We start from the raw sequence: 17334 nt of genomic DNA on the forward strand, positions 1-17334 counted from the left end.
TGAATATAACATTTATGACCCTTCATTTGATTGTCCTTAACAAATCAAAAAAAAAGGAATATTCTATTTCAGGAAATCTAGTAGATTCCTTATTATTATTGTTGCCAGACAAAGCTCAACAAAGGCAGTAAACTCATTACAAGTTAACAAGCTTATTCTTAACAACTAGTGTTTAAAATTCATAAAATCAAAGTGCTAAAATATATACAGTTGTTGGTTTCTTTTTTTGTTATACTTCTGCACTTGGCTTCAAAATAGCATTCCACATCACAGGAAGACTCAAAATATGTGTTTCATCCTGCTAGGGATAGGTAGGGCTAAAATAGTTGTTAATTTGCATCTGATGTAGAGATGTTTATTTTCAGAACAAAATGTAAACGTTTTCTAAGATGTGTCATATTCTTTTCACACATTTCATGAAATACTGTGGGCATCTGTTTATTTGTAATTTTTGCATAATTTGGCCATAATTTGCTTGATATTTTTCCACTCTTGCTTTCTGAGGGAGGAAAAATATGCAATACACAGAGTACTTAATGTAAAATGTCCTTTTAGCAAAAGTCGAACTTCTCTAAATCGGTCTTTAGGGGGCATTTATTTTAGCTCTCTTATTTTTCTGTTCCTATTTCTGAGAGAATTTGATTACTTACCTGATTTGTCTTCCATTTCTTCCCTCCTAGCCTTGCCTGTTATGGCTGAGACATTCTCATGTGTTTAAACATTAGCAGCTGCCCAGAGGCAACCCTAACTCCATCTGGGATAACCTGATCATGTTCCCTTAGCAAAAATGCAACGAGATGAACAGTCACCTGAGAATAAACACGGGCTCCTGTGCTGATATCTGTTGGTACATAGCAATGAGGTAAGAGACAGTAACTCATGTGTGGGTAATGACCCCGCATGATAATTTGAGGAAAAGCTCTACCCTCTCTAATCAACCCGCCATTCATTTCATGCAGACACACTCTTGCAAGATCATCACTGCACATTAGGCATAAACTGAGGCAAAGGGCACTGATTGCTACCCATTATTGTGATAAATCAGCCTACGAGTATCATTGAACTGTGCACATTAACAAGATTAATTTGCAATAGCACAACCCACGGAGCATCAAGGAAATGGAAACCCCAAGGGGAGCGAGCATATGTTAGAGGCTCTGAGCTTTGCTATGAGACATCTTTTCCTAGTCAGCGGTGGATGGGCGCTGAAGCTAATCCAGGAAAGGTTTTGAGGAAGATTATGTTCTTGTTTCCACCAATAGCACTTTCTCAGCCTCCCCCTCCGGTAGCTGATATGTGATTGTCCTTATCATGCAGAGCACCCAAAGCTGCTCAGGCAGGGGATGAAACCCTCTTGCGGGGCGCAGGACATGGGACACCAGGCTGTGCTGGAGGCAGGCTGCCACCAAACCTCCTGTCTCTGCTGTACCCCGCTGCCTGCCAAACCTTCCTCATGCTCTCCTCCCTGCTGCTGCCCTCTTGCATGGTTAGCATGGCAGACAATTGCCCTCCTTCTCTCCAGTTCAGACCCAGAAATCCTCACTTTCCCCCTCATACGCCATCCAGCAGCCCCACACCCGCGCTAGTCTCCTTGCATCCTCACTGGCCAGCACACTAGATGCCCTTGAGTATTCATTATTCATATCAATGCACTACTCTGCAATCTAATGCTTTCTAAGCCACTCTTAATCCCTTTTCACAAAGGATCGTCTCACAGACCTCAGATCCAAAAGGAAACCTCCCACATGTGTTTAACCTGCTGCAGCAGAGAAATATCCAGCAGCCGAAAAAGTGTCTTCAACAAAATGGCATACTAAATCAGAGCCCTGTACCTCTGGTACAGTACCAACAGAATACTACAATACATATCCACTTTCCCTTCTGCCTTTCTAATCTCCTTCGGCCTGATATGAATCAGCTTTCATTTGTAGGAAAATACTTCTTTTTCTTCGTATTTAAGCCGCAAGATAGTGTGAATGCAAGCTCTGAGAGCAGATTCCCAAAACCAAACAGGCTAAGGAGAGAAGAAATTGTTCTACAAACCGGGCTCTCAAAAGGGCTCCTTAAAAGCAGGCAGAAAAGGCAGAAAGAAGAATGCTTTTCCCTAAATTAGAAATTCAAGATTAGATCTGCTAATATGCAGTGGGCTGGAACTGGGGCTGGATATGGACCCAAATGTCTCCTTGCTTATCCAGAGCTTATCAGAACACTCTGAACTTTCAGCCTTGCAAGTACTGAGCTGGAAACGGCAGGAGAATGAACTCTCATGAGATTTCTTGTTCTTTTTTTGCCTGTGATTAGGCCAGAAATACCTCAAAGATAGATTTTTCTTGTGACATTTGAAGTTTTCTGATTCTAGTGCGTACTAGAAACAGAGCTGTACAGAGATAGAAATTCATGAGCTTAGAATTTCAAAAGATCACCACTTTCATTTAATCACCAAAATAAATGACCTGATTTTCAAAAAGGGTCTCATCACTGAAAATGCATCCAGCTGGCCTGCCCCATAGGGAGCTGGTGAATTCTGAAGTCCCTTTGAAACCAGGATCCAATTGTGAGCAAATCGCTTTTAGAAATCTGACCTGAGCTCCCTCAAGTTGGGAATTTTAAGTGTTTTGTAAAGCAAATATGTTACCGAATTCTTTACAGCACAAAACTTGATAGAAAATGAGCTAACTGTGGAAATAAACATCCTAATCCCCAAGTTCGGTGAAGAAAAAAGAAGAAACAGAAGGAAAAAAAGGAAAACTGTCTAAGACTTTAGGTATACCAAGGTGAGAGCTCTATATAAGGATAATTATCGTCTGTGCCACATGAAAGTAATACAAATAGACTGAAGTCAAGGCCCAGGGTCTAATCCAAAATCTGCATTTACTTTGAGTCAGACAGGGCTTCTAGGCCAGAATGCATGAACTACTGATGACTTCCCTATGACCCTTGTACACATCCATCCAGACACACTATTCCCCTCCTAAAGTGTTCTTCCAAGAGCCACTTTGTTTGCCTTCCAGATACGCTGTACAATTGCATGGCTCACTCTCGGTATGAGACATGCTGGATGCTTTCCTGATTCTTAGATATCTGGGAGACTTCATACCATATTTAGTTTATTATGTGCAGAGGGAAAAAATTGTTCCTCCAAACCGTTCCACCCAGTCTCAGTCACAATAACCAAGCCTTTGTGTTTTGACCACAGGGAGGTGTCAATGGTGATGCAAAGTGGATGTTGGGAGTAGTGGATGTTGGGAGCAGCCTGACCCTATAGTCCCCATGCAAAACATTAATTTCATTCTACAGACTTAAGAAGAAACCTCCATCAGCTCCTTCTGACTCAGTACATATTAGCAAATGGCTCTGTCTGAGAATTTAGCATGAAAAAGGAACTGGCTGCACAGCTGATCTGCTGCTTGGGACTTTAGACTAAAGAAAGGGGGACTCCCAGGGCAGGACTGGGAGCCACAATGTAACAGCCTGCCAAATGACCCAGAGCAAGCAGACCTTTAGCTGTTGTGTCTATTGTGCTTGGACAGTACTGTTTGTGGATCTCTCATTACAGTTTAGTTCCTAAAAGCATTGAAATCTGAGGCACTAGATGCTCGGGTAGGAAATGCCACCTTTGACCTTCCACATATTTGCCTCTAAACACCCTTAAGAGTTTTGCCATGCGGACCTGCTGACTGCAAGCTGCCTGATTCATTTAGATCCTGCCTGCAGCTACCAGTGCTGGGGCCATAACATGTTGAGAAGGTGTGCTGAGATGTGGTACGAGTCTGTTCCTTTTGAATAGCTGCCTTCTCAACAGCATGCAAAACCCCTCTTGAATCACATCCATCCAGCCATGACTATGTGTGACATACAAAATAAGAAAGGGGTCACCAGAAGATCCCGAAATCAGCCAGTCACTAGAATAAGATGTTTCAGGTACTGCCTACCGTGTAAGAAGAGTTGTTTGCAAGCAGCACTTACCCAGCATCCCTTTGTTTGAACTGGATAAACACATATCCTTCTCAGCACTGGGCAGGACAAATCCAACCACAAACACCTCCACTCCATCTGCCATCAACGCCAATCCTAAAACAAAGAAAAGTGTCCACTGGAAGCGTCCATGGCCACACTCCTCAATGATGTTCTCATACTGGTGGGCAAGCTGCTCCTCATCCTCCATCCTCTCTGCCATAAGATCAGCATGGTCTCTGTACTCATCAGCTGCTGCAGGGGCTCTCTTCTGCTTGTCTTTAATGTCATCTGGGTGCGGGATTCCCTGGTACTCCCCCTCATAGACTTCGTCATCTTCATCATGGCCTTCTGTAACATCACTCTGGGCATCTTCTTCATGAGCAGGTTCATCCCCACCACGGTAGTAGCCGTCATTGGGTGTGTATCCTTCATAGTTACCATCCTGGTACCTATAGTCATCTGAGACTTCGTTGGTCTCCCTACCTATGCCTCTGCTCCCTTGATAGAGGTTTGCATTTCTGTATCCATCATCCATTCTGAAGGTATATTTCTAAATTCTGTAGATCACTGTGTGTAAATACCCTAATATATATGTATGTGTTTATTTGTGCAATTTCTGGTATCGGCTACTTGAACATTTGTCGCTGTTCTTCGGAACTGATGTTATGCACAGTTTCCCCGGCTCACATGGAGAAGTACTGTAATTTTTCTCCTTGAGAGTGTCTTACACAGCTTTTGATGTTTCACTTTTCAGCTATCATTTGTGACTTACTGGCTTCTTCCTTTCTTTAGGTGGGAAGAGGTGGGGCTACTGGCTGGTGAACAGCAAGGGAACAGCAAATTGTACAGCCAGGGAGCTAGGATGACTTGGCAGGTTTTTCCTGATTCATCCTGATGGTGAAGGTCATGTCCTGAGAAAGAGGAAACAATAGCAATGAGAAAGTGGTAAGCTTGAGTTTAATGCCCAGTGTTTTGAATGCACACTTTTCCATCTCAAACATCAACACAGTATTTGGGGAACATTATTCCATCTTCAAAACAGGGAGAACCCAAAGCCTTAGTACAGAAAAGAGCATTAAAGATTACTAAGTAATCTAAGTGGAAACCTCAAGTAGGATCTAAAATAATGTCTGCTCCCAAACTCTGTCATTCCTAGAAATCCTGCCTCCCAGATGTGATGCTGGTTTCTTCTGAGAGTAGAATAATACCGAGTAGGGTTGCTTGAACAGAGCTGTCAGGTTACTACAGATATTTCTGTCTGTCTACCCCAAGCACACTCATCTGCAGTATCTATGAGTGGCTAACATTATAATGACACAAAATATAAGCTTGGATTTCTTTTTGATTCAGATCCCAAATTTAATTTAATTTTTCTTCCTCCACAGTATCTCCCTGTCTGTGCAACAGATGTGGAGCTGACAAGCTGTATGTGCCAAAACAAAGTAATCCAAAGTCACACTAAGCACTGTTCTTCCATCGATGGAGGATGATTTTCACAGAGCGCAAAAAAATAAGTTAATATGGAATCACTGCTCTCTGCAGGGAAAACTAAGGGAAGCCAAGTCACATCTAAACACATTCTCACTGTGGACACCTGACTTTCATTATCTTTCAAGCAATTCTCAGCCAGCTGGCGCTCCAGTACACTCCTGTATTTGTTGCTGCACACAGCTGCTGACAAGGATTTTGAAAGGAGACTCGTGGAAAACTGAGTAGATTCATGCCAGAAGAGCCAGTATAGAGTAGGCACGCACAAAGTATAGACTTCACTTTAAGCTTTGAGCTTGAGTTTGAGCTTGGAATTGCCTAAATAAAGTGTAAATGAGCTTTGAAATTACCTAGGTAGGCATGTGCATGTATACATGTGGGCATTTCTTATCTATCCAGTCAGGTGACCTGTAGAAGGGTACGCAGAGGTGCGCACGTGCATGTTTGGCATTGAAATTGGCACTGTAAATAATACTGCTAAATAATAATGTGCTTCAGGATGTTATTTACATGGTATGCAGCATGGTTTTAAGCATCATACAGCTAAAATGACTCCAGAAGAGAAATTCAGTAGAAGCACTCTCACAAAATGCTCAGAGGGGCATCGCTCCTTCTGCAAATGTTGTAGACTTTTTGGCAGCCCAGATGTTCAGGATAAAAACCAAGAGCAGAGGCCTGGTCTCTCTTGTGTGTGTGGAGTTCCCTTCACCCGCTGGAGTCATGGCCGTTTCTGGTCTATACTGTTCATGGGAGCTTCTCCAAGAAACGTCATTAAAATCTTTCCTCTACATTTCTGCTTCGCTACACATAAGTTTACAGCATATAATTGTGACATTGCCTCTGCAGGTCCTGATAGAGCATCTTCCTTTGCTCCGACCCCTCTGCCATTTGTCACCACATTCAATGTGTTTCCTGTTGCCTTTCCTTTTGCTGAATCACACAATACATTTTGCATGAAGTTAAAAAGGCAGCAAGGCATTTTTCTGGACTGAAAAAAGGAACCAATAAATTATAAAACAAAACAAAACCAAAGACATTCTGATCAAGTTAGCAAGATCAGGAGACTATAGTGCATGTAACAGTAAAGAGAAACATTTGCATCCAGAACAAAGTGTTAATATGAAAGGGAGTTAATATATTTGTCAGCCATCAGAAGAATTTAAATGAGTTTTACGGATATTGTTTCAATGCTGGAGTGTAACCACTAGTGGTTAAAAAATTCCCTGAGGACTTCTGAGTCTCAAAAACTCCCATTCTTGAGGTAACTTTGATTACACCAAGTTTTATGTCATGAGCGAACATCTTGTTCTCCAAGGCAATAAAACTAGTTCTCTGTGGAACTACAGAGACATATTTTCTTTGAAAAACTAGAGAAAAGGCTTTTTTTTTCAAAAAAAAAAAAGAACAATATAAACTGAGGAACATTAGACCTTGCTTTGGAAGTTTGCAAGTGTCATTTATTGGCAGGTTATGTTTCAAAGTGACCTCAAATGACAGAGCAGAAAATGCAGTGACCTCACTGTTCTTGTCCTTCTCTGGTTGCTGCAAAGGTATGTTGAAAATCAGTCTTAGGAAATGAAATAATAATATTAATGATGAATCAACAGATCTCATAGGATCCCAAGTCATCCACAGAACTTACACTTAGTCTTTTCCAAAGGTAAAAGTATGCTTGAAGACCAGTCACTGGAGAACTTGTCCTACTCTACTGCCAAGTCTGGAAGCTGGGCTTTCTGCTTCCTATACTAACAGAACCACAGAATATAACAAACTTAGAGAAGATCTATTTAAGCATCTGTGCTCTTTCATTGATACACCAAGATTGTTTCTCCTATAAGGCATCACTTGCATCATGGGCGGTAGAGGAAATAATGAAATGATCTGATGAGCCTCACAGACCCGTGACAGCCATCCGTGTCAGGAAGAACATGACACACTGAAAACAAGTCTTGGCAAATAGTAGCCTGTAGGTTACCATTCACTTTGTAAGATAGATTCTTGTAGGGTCACCCTAGGAGAGGGGGCAATAACCGTGAAGAGCAAGGCACCCAGAGGCAGGTTGCAACCTAGAGCTCTTAAATACATCAGTTAGGCACTTCACACTACTTACTTTCTTTTATTGCCACATATGTACAGGCTGATTCACTCTAGACCTGTTTCTTTAACACCCTTTCACTCAAGCTGAGCTGCACTTACTCATATTAGCAGCCCAATTTAGCATTTAGATGAGAAATCATGATGTCGCGTAAGGATTCGAGGCCTGGATATCTATAATTATACTCCATAGTGATGCATGAAAGCTTGAGACAAATACACACATCACATTGAGCCTATTACAGCCTTAGGCCCTTGAAGACTGACAGTTGCTGCTCCAAGACATGCAAGTGAGGTTTAAACACAAGACAAATGCAAGGTTCCCCAAGGCAGACACTGCACGGGAGAGAGAGGAAGAAGCAGGAAAGCCTTATTCTGAGTCTTTCCAAAGTAACAAATTCAAGAGGGTGTTAAGTTCTGCCCCTAGTAAACCGAGCCTTGGAGTCAGAAATCTAAAGTACCTGGGAGTACAGTTCCCCTCTTGGCTTGTAATTCTCTGTGATACTCTATTTATTTCTCAACACATTACCTTGTTTTTTCTTCCCCTCTAGGCAATCTTTACACTACAGCTTTTCTTCTATGTTCTGCTTTGGTATTTATCTTAATCTTATTTCCCCACCAAACAGCCTATCTCACCAGTTATCCAGATGTTAGTTAGCACATATCCTTCACTTAGTCCTGTATCTCTCATGCTACAATTTAGTCTGTAGCAACTCTTTAACATGCACAATTCACCTTACAACTTTCTTGCACCCATTAACTCTTTAGTCAGTTCAGATGTGACACACTTACCCAGCAATTAAATTATTTACACTCTGTAACAATCTAAAGTCTTGCATATACCCACAGCAGAAACCCTATCTACACTAGGAAAAGGGACCTTTAAGAAGAGCTGTTTAACACCTGAACCTGTAAAAACATATATAAGGGAGGTGCCTGGTAAGCTCAGGTGATGAGCTGTTGGCTACAGAGCAGCAGGGCTTGGAGGGGATGCAGCAGGGTAGTCTCTTGTAAGAGCAGCAGGAAAGCAGCCTGGCAGCAAATAAAGAAAGTGCAAAAAGAGTTTAGGGTTTGCTAGAGAACTAAGTGTTATCAGAGAACAGTCCTTAGAGCAAATTAGTGAGAAAAGCAACTGTGGAGAGATGGCTTCCTACAACATGTTGAGTCCTGGGCATGAAGAAGTTTCCAGGAAAGAGAGGAGGACTATTTTGTGGGAGCCAGAGCTGAATGGAGGTGTGGGTGCATTTCTGTATGCAGTGGGGAGGGAGCCAACAGTTAAGAAATGAAATCCAGATCTTCTCTTTGTTTTTTCATGCTAAAAAAGGGAAAACTTTCACAGTCAAAAGCTGAAGAGAGAGGTTATTTGAATGCTAATGCAAAGGAAGTAGTGTTAAGGAGCAGGGCAGAGACACAACAAAATGTTTCAAGGGATCTCTAACATTCACCAGAATAATCCCCATAAAGCAGATGGCAGAGCAGTTTATTATCCTGCCTGAAGGACAACTCCTCTGGCAAAACATTCTTACTGCCAGAGCTGCTTTCTGCTAGCAGCAATGGGAAGGTGCCCAGATTCTACAGTGGCCATAAGGACACTCTGCAGTCACAAAGCTGACTGATAAATAAAATAAACAGGGAGCTTGGGAGGAATTTTCCCTTGGTAGTTAGGGGAAAGGAAACGGTACGCATAGAGTTTTGTGATGGTCTAATCTCAGACTATTAATGAGGGTGGATAATGGATCCATTTGTATGTGTAAAGGACCAGATTTTGAGAGATGCTTAAGTATTCACAGCTCCCAAGGGAGCAGTATCCTGGATTTCGGACAACTTAGAGTTGCACAAATACTATTAGATAGACTACGGATTGTAGCAAGGTCTGAATGCTCCTCTGCTAGGTGGAGGGAAAGTGTTACAGTGCTCAGTGTATAACTCTGTGCTGCAGACTCTCTGAGCAGCCTTGGGAAAGTTGCTTGGCTACTTGGTGTTTTTCTACCTCCCCCCCTTTTGCAAATAGGAATGGCATAGCTTTTTCTGGTGTGAATTGCAGAGTGGTTATTTACATTCCTTGCAACTACTTGGCTACATGAGTAGATGGAAACTTGGGCCCCCAAAAGCCTAAATAAACCATCCATGGGAGAAGAGGTCCCTGTGTTCCCTGCCTCACAGACAAGGCCCAGCAAAATTAAGTGATTTTTTTTTCCCAGACTCTTCATCAGGCGTTCAGTGATCCTCTGATACTTCTTTTTTAACCGTGAAAATTGTTATTTTACCCCTGTTTGGAGGGATAACTGCTTCAGTGAAACTCTCTGAAATAGGTTCCTCTGTAACACAGGATCTGAAGTACTTTTAAGAATGATCCAGGTAGCACTTGCTCTGTCCCTTTGCAAAAAGGCCTCTTTCAGCCTCACCTCTCTGTTTTTGTCAATCTAGATGTGATTCTCTCCTTTTTCAGAGATTATCTTCCCACTGCCAAACCCAGAAGTCCTGAGTACCCTTGCAAAGGCATGCGGATATGTTGTAGTCTCTCTTTTCAGCTCTCCATATGGACTTCTCTTGTTATATTGAATTGCTTGGGAATATTTCCACCTTAAACAGATTAAGGATCTGCATTGCATCTGTTTCAGGAAAGGCGATAACAGGCAATTTGTTGATGGAAAGTGCTCCAAGCCCCAAAACTCATCGGCATAATTCTCATGAATCTCTCTCTTGCCCTCCAAGCAGAGAAGGGAAGAAGGAAAAGGTATTTCTCAAAATATTGTTAGCATTAGTGATTTTGCTTGAAAAGCCTAAACCTCAGGGAGCTTCCTGGATGCTTCAGATCATTTACTCTGTTTTGTTAGAATAAAGAGCAACAGAGTTGTTTCCCTCTTGTTTGGGCTGCTGTGTGTTTTCCCAGTTACACAGCAGGCATGTGTTTTGAAAGTATCTATGCCTCTCTCCAACTTCCCCCTCTGCCCCAGTGACTTACAGACAAGTTGATATTGGCCTAAAAATGCACAGCCTGAGAGAGGTTCTCCAGTATTTTTAACCAGGAGAGTGTTACCGGGGAAAACTCAGGGGCATAGCCTTAATGTCAGGAACGGCTTGGCTTCACACCTGTTGAGTGTCCTAATAAACAGGTGTTTTCAATAAGATCTGCTGAACTGTAACTGCCAATATACCCACATGTAGTATGGGGCTACTATTGTCCAGGAGATTTGGGGAAGGCTGAAACTTTTCCCTCTTTCCAAAAGGTCTGAAAAAAAAAAATCTCAAAAATCAGTCTGCAACCCCGTAATCTGCAAAATACTTTCAGATCTGGTGCATTAAAACGTTTCATCTCACCTTTTCATCATCACAAACAAAAATCAGCATGAAGAGTTGTTTCAAACTGAAAAACAAACATTTAATTTAGGAAATGCCAGCATGTTAGCGGTTTGATCCATTTTCTATTAAAGGCATTTGTTCAACCTGAGTCTTCTCCATGAAAAATTCGGGATTTGAAAAACTGGCATTTTCTGTCAACAAAAATTGCATCTGAAGCAATTTAATGCAAATAATATTCTCCCAATAATAATTTCAAGAAGGCAATATAGAGAAATATAAGATAGGAAAAGTAATCCTTCTAGTTACACACACATATGGCTGAGAGTACCTGACCTTTATCCTGTGGGGTAGGAAAAAGCCTTGCTTCCAAGGGGCTCTGATTATTCTTTTTTGCTAATGTTAACGTTGCTGCTCCAGCTACATCATTCATTATCCAGAAGAGCTGAGCAATATCATCATTTTCCTGGGCAGATGGCAAGGCTGGATTCTTGGCAAGGATTCTGTAGAGGAAAAAGTGGCAGGGTCTGGAGAGAATATATACGTGTGTGAAGTTAGAAAAGGGAATGAGAAGGCTTGAAAGGCAGAGGATTATAAACCATATGAAATCAGAACTCAGGGAGGGCAGAGAGGGTTCAATAGTCCAAATGAAAATTGTGCTTAGAGTAGGGGGAAGGGGTTTCCATCACAGCTAGAGCTGCTCCTGCGAGGCTCTCCTTCCTGAAGGAGGGCCGGGGCTGCATACACGGGAGGTAAAAACTAGCACGTGGTCCTTAGTGGGATACCCCTGCAGCATCCCTGCAGGCTTGAGGAAGCAGCTTATCTCGGCCTCTGTAGACACTCAGAGGAAGGCAGGGTTTGCTGCAGCCCGCAGGGGAGCAACTGCCTGGCTGTCCCTGCTTCCCTGCAAGGCAACTGCTGCCTAGAGCCTTGCTGACATCTGGGGAAAGCAGCAACCGGGAGAACTGCTGCGTGCAACCCCTCTTGGAGCCCAGCTTAGAGGAGCTCAGACCACGGTGAAGGAGATGGACAGGACTTGTATGGGAAGGCCAGGGAAGGATAGAAGCCCTGGCAGATTATTGATCCTCAACATGTAGAAAACCAGTAGTTTGATACTATTGCTTAGCAATAACAGCAGCTCTCGCCTTCACCTCTGAGCATTAGAAATCAATCTCAGGCTATCTCTGCTAGAGCTTAGCCCTAATCCTTACTAATTCTGGCTTGACTTTTGAAACCTTATTCCTCTGCCAAAATAATAGCCAAACAGGGAAAAGTCTTACAGCATATGATTCTGAAACTTTCAGGCAAAGTTGACTGTAGGGAACACCACCCATTTTAAAGCATCATCGACTCCTGATGGGGGGGAGAAATTATGGGAGGAATCCTATTGAAATAGGTCACACTTCTTGCAGTTTTCCAGCAGTCATTTTCCTTGCTTTCTCTTTCCATCGAATATCCGAATCACATGGTGGTGATAACAAATGAGTCCCTGGGGATTTTCCAATAGGCTATTCTCAGATCTGAACCACAGTTATTGAATATCAGTCAGTGAATCAGTGGAATATAACAAGCTGAAGAACTGGTCTCTTTTTTGGAAGGACAGGTCAGCCCTTAGGATACAGGTTTATATATGGCTGCAGATAGATAAGTGAAAATATACATCACTGAAAAAAAAAAAAAATTCCTTCTGATTCTTCCTGTTCCCTCTCCGGTTCTGCAAGATTTGAAGGGAAACGTGTCCTTGCAATGAATCTGACCTGAGTTAATGTCAAAAGGAAACCATGGTCATCAAACATTTTTGAGAGAGGACTCAAGTATCTCAATCCTAAGCTGGAAACCCCTTGAATCTGGAGGAATGTCAACTCCAGGTTTAATTTCTTAGGCCTACTTTCTGCTACGTTTTCTGCTCTTGCTCAGAAAAGGCAAGTACATGAGTTTTCTTAGTTTCTTGATCAGTGGCATGGTAGCTGGAAGCAATAAGGAGCTACTTTGCCACTGAAGACACCACTTTTATATGTGTGGGCATGTCAAGATATGATTTTCAAGAATAAAGCTGTGTGCTCATGGCTACAACAATTAACTGTAGCTGCAAATATTTAAGGGAGGCTAACTGGGTCTGTACAATAGGAGATTAAAAGATCAAAGCTGCATCAGCCGACTCTATAACAGGGCATACCTTTAAAAAGTTTGCTTCGAACATTGGATAAAGAGGTATCTTTTGTTAGAGCTTCGTAGAAAAGCACTGCATTAAGTGAAAACTAAAAATAAAAATAAGTTTCTCCTGGGACTTTTTTCTTTTCTGTTGATAAGTTATTTGATAGAGGCACAAGTTCAAAAACTCTCAGTGGAGCTTATTAAGCACCACAGATTCTGTATCAGCAGCTGTAAGTTAAAAGAAGAGAAAGATACTTGAAAGTCCTCGACTTGATATCACCTGGCTTTCAGCACTACAGAGGGCACCTAACGACTGCTATCCTGCAGAATAGGTAGGACGTGTAGGGTAAGAGTTCACTGTTCAGTGTAAAATCATTGATTTGCCCTAAGATGCTGCTGAGATCTCTAGAACAAGACTCATTTATTCAATTCTTTCATGCTATGGAAAGGAAGGAGATGGTTGCTGATGCAATGCTGGTATACTGAGGGGTGTAGGGAAAACAAAGCCCAAGCAATTTAGTGTGCTTACCAACACATCAGCTGATTAATTATTTAACAGGGAAAACATTTTAGTTCAAAATTAACTGCAACAGAGTCTATTGAACTTAAGTCATCTTGCAGTTTCTGGGTAATCTCTACTGATCCACGGTGGTTTTTACACATTTGTGTCAGTGTACACCGTGCACGTTGTGTTCCACCTTGGCATAAAACCTGCTGCAATGCAGCCCGGTGGCAGAGTCATGTTTTACTTTGCTACAGCAACATAGTTTCTATGAAGAGAAATAAAAAGTTTGAAAATAAGGCTTTTACAACAGCTCACGAATTTGGGGGCAGAGCCAGACGTGGTATGAACACCAGGAGTTCAGTTATTTTTGATTGAGCTATCCTGATTTATATTAAGTAAGAATCTGATCATACTGCTCTAGTGCCATTACACTTTTTCGTACTGGGTAACACTGTACGAGCTTCTATTCAGCAGAAATGAAAATGGCAAAATAGATATATAAAGGTTAAATCTAAAGCAACATCTTGTGATATGATTTGGGAAAAAGTGGGAGGCATTTTTAAAAGAAATGTTACTGTTTCTTCTTGATTCAATTCTGATGATTCTGGAAAAAGTGGGTGAAGGAACAGAGACCCTCAATATTCATTGCTTCTTGTCATCAGTAGAAATAGTTTTTCTATACACATGTTATTCTTGAGGTTTTGGTGTATTGTTTCTGTCAGAGCCACGGTCTGATCAAAGCATCCCAAAGAAATAAGCACAGAAAGATACAGTTTGTCTTTGGTTCTTGCTGTAGCATTCTGTATGCAAAAGATAATAGAAGACAAGGTATCCTCTTGATGCAGTGACTAATCTGAGAAACCTGAAAATCTCCTATGCTGTGCAGGAACGTACATCAGAAACTCCAAGGTCTGGTGCAGATTTTTTGCTTTCCCCATCCATAGAGCACTGTGGAAGATTTCTAGTTTCCTGCACATCAGGCACTAAAATATCATTACCTTACGTGGTGGTGACTTTCACAGCACCACGGGATGAACTTAACTTGTAATCCACCATGTTATGTTTTGTACTGAGTGACAGAAAGTCCCCCAGATTGGGAGGGGGAGACTATGTTTCAAAGCCTGCTATTCTTTTGGTGCAGATGCTTTTAAAGGACATACCTAAGACATTATGTGCTGCAGCAAGCTGGCACGGTGAATATGCAGCAGATGAAACAAGGAACAAGCATCAGTCAAGCAGAATAAACAGCTTTCCTGAAGTTAAGGGCACAGAATAGTAAGCTGAGTGTTTGTGAGATAGAGAAGAGTGTTTAACAGTAGGAGTTGGAAAGCAATGGCTTACCAGCACAAAGCTATATAAGGAGGGGCAGACTACACATTAGGATTCCAGAGAAAGGCCATAACAGGTCAATTTGACAAGCTGAATATGGATAATGAGTTGAGACAGATGGTATAAAAGTATGGCAGCTAATAAATAATGAACAGACTTGCTTCAAGAAGCAAAAGGAGGGAAAAAATCACAGCTGAGAGCTTAGTCAGAAGGGAGGAGGTGAAGGGGAAAAGAACAAAATCATGGTTGATGGGGAGAGAATCACAGCAGGAGGACTAGTGGGAGAAGACAGTGTCTGCTTTCAAGTGCCAGAGTTTTATGGAGATGATAATTTACCAAAAGGCAACTTAGAAATGCGTATGTCTGAGTTGGAATTTGGCCAAGTCATTGAGGTTAAGAATCTTCTACATGAGAAAAAACTCATCATCTCTAAACCTCTCTTAGATACTTTTTCTCCCTTCTCTTCCTCTCCTGTTATTACAATATCTAGGCAGTGCTCACAGTTCCCCTGTTTAAGGCTCAACCTTAAACCTTTGCACCTAGCTGTCTTTCATATGATGACCAAGATAAAGCTGAGGACTGGCACCCCAAAAATCTTTTCCTAATGTGGAGTTGAGCTGGGGCTCAGGCACAAACTCTGACCCAGATACCAACGCCCCAGTATAGATGTAACCCAAGAATCTTCCCCGAGGTCACCCGTGTCAATGCCAAATATTTAACCCATGTTTCTCTTATGCCCTTGTATTTTTGAAGATCATAGAGAGCTAGAGTCTCCAAGGCTTTAATGCTTATTAATAAATCAACATCTCATCGAACCTGACAGTATAAACCAATAGGCAACTTAGTGTAGATTCAGAAACAACAGTGCCTCCGTGCCATCTAACAACTTTGGGGGATTCCATGTCTATTTTCCCTTGAACAGCTTATTAGGCCTAACCTTATTGGGCTTGGAGACCCTGGCAAGTTCCCAGGGATGAATGTTAGCAGTAACCTCTGAAACAAAGTGTCTTGCAGTTCAGCAAATTCTGCCTGTGTCAGACAGCAACTGTGCCTGATTAACAATGAACTGTGTAGTTTATTGGCAAAAATGTGCCGCTAGCTACAAAGGGGACTTTTATTTCATCATACTTGCAATCTATGTTATTAAATAACGAGCCACTTAATTAACTAATTCATTAATACATGGCTGTGATGAATAGATTTGCTCCAGTGACAGAGGCATGAAAGCAGACACAACCCTAAGTGATTTCCAAACTTTGCTTTCTTTCAGAAAGGAGTTTTATTTGGGCAAGTATCTTTACTAAATACCTCATTCTTTCTATTGCCTCTTGCTAACGGAGTGGTCTGCTGTGTCCATTTCCCCTAGCAATCTCTGCTCCTATCTTTCCCATCTTTCTGCCCTGACAAGCCCTTGCTGACACCTGAACCTGTCACCTCTCCTTTGGATGCACAAAATCAATGTGTCCCTTTGTGTCCCCCAAAGTCACTCTTTGTCCAGAGTTGCCACACTCTTGGGGCCTGGATACAACGTCTCCTTGACTCCTGTCTCAAATGGGAAAGAACTGTAGTGTTTTAGATACTGAACAGCACTGTCAGCTATTGTCCATGATCAGCTTCCCATTGCTTTGGGAGCCACAAACCTCCCCAAGAACAGGATACAAGAGGACAAAATCATACTATGCCTCTCATAATGGTAATGGCTATTGCGGGTTTTTTTCCTCTTGTTTTCCACTAGAGTATGGGTGTATGTTAAGGTTGATTTTTGGCACAGAGATTTCCGCAGGCTGAGAGAGCTCCCTGTAAGGAACTGTTCCTGCTATTGGGAACAGACTTTTCCTAGCCCAAGATGCTCAGGCCTCAGTCTCTAGAGGCAGTTGCTTGCCAGCTCCAGTGAGGTGTACCAAGGCACCAGCCACTCCAGTATTCACATTTGTTCCAAGAAATCCCCTGTGTCTCAGCCTGTCACAGTCACAGCCAACCTTATGCTTCCATGATGCTCTTTAATGGGTTTGTTATTTATGTTTCCCTGCAGGGCTGCTCGACAAAGTCGAGCAAAGCACAGTTATTACAGTGCTAAGATTTCGATCAAATAATATGGCTGGTTCTCAGCCTACATTCAGTCTCTTTCTTTTTTACATAAGCCCTCCAATACAGTTGTTTTGTACCCACAAGAGCTTTCAAAATTGCAGATCTACTGTTCATTATGTACCTTGCCTATAGAGAAATACAAGTGCAAGCAGCAGCAGATTTAAAGAGATGTTCGCTCTGAGACTCCCCTCAAGGTTATTTAGCAGGGAAAGTATGAGAGCAAGTGCTTTTGCTACATCTATTTTCATAGCATTTTGATCGTTTTGATCATTTGTGGATATGAGACAGTGCTGAGAAGACCTGAACTTTGTAGCATCTAGGATCATTTAACAAATCCTATTATGTGGTTATCAAATTCACCATGTGCTTTACATATATCACTGCAGCACAAACAAAACATAGCTACAAAGTGATGGAAG

General features: G+C 41.9%; 1 protein-coding gene across 4 annotated transcripts in view; it reads right to left on the reverse strand.

The window, feature by feature from the left end:
• The window catches only part of SV2B (synaptic vesicle glycoprotein 2B), a 74688-nt gene that overhangs the window by 30514 nt on the left and 26840 nt on the right, over positions 1–17334 (reverse strand). For 3 of the 4 annotated variants that reach the window (XM_068958610.1, XM_009681237.2, XM_009681235.2), the window contains one exon: positions 3967–4868. In XM_068958610.1, the coding sequence (XP_068814711.1) occupies positions 3967–4492 (526 nt within the window). In that variant the 5' untranslated portion in view covers positions 4493–4868. Of the gene's footprint in view, positions 1–3966; positions 4869–11175; positions 11367–17334 lie in introns of all 4 variants that reach the window. The other variant, XM_009681236.2, reaches the window with a different exon arrangement.

Source organism: Struthio camelus, chromosome 12 (genome assembly GCF_040807025.1).
Source record: "Struthio camelus isolate bStrCam1 chromosome 12, bStrCam1.hap1, whole genome shotgun sequence".
Lineage (NCBI taxonomy): Eukaryota > Metazoa > Chordata > Aves > Struthioniformes > Struthionidae > Struthio > Struthio camelus.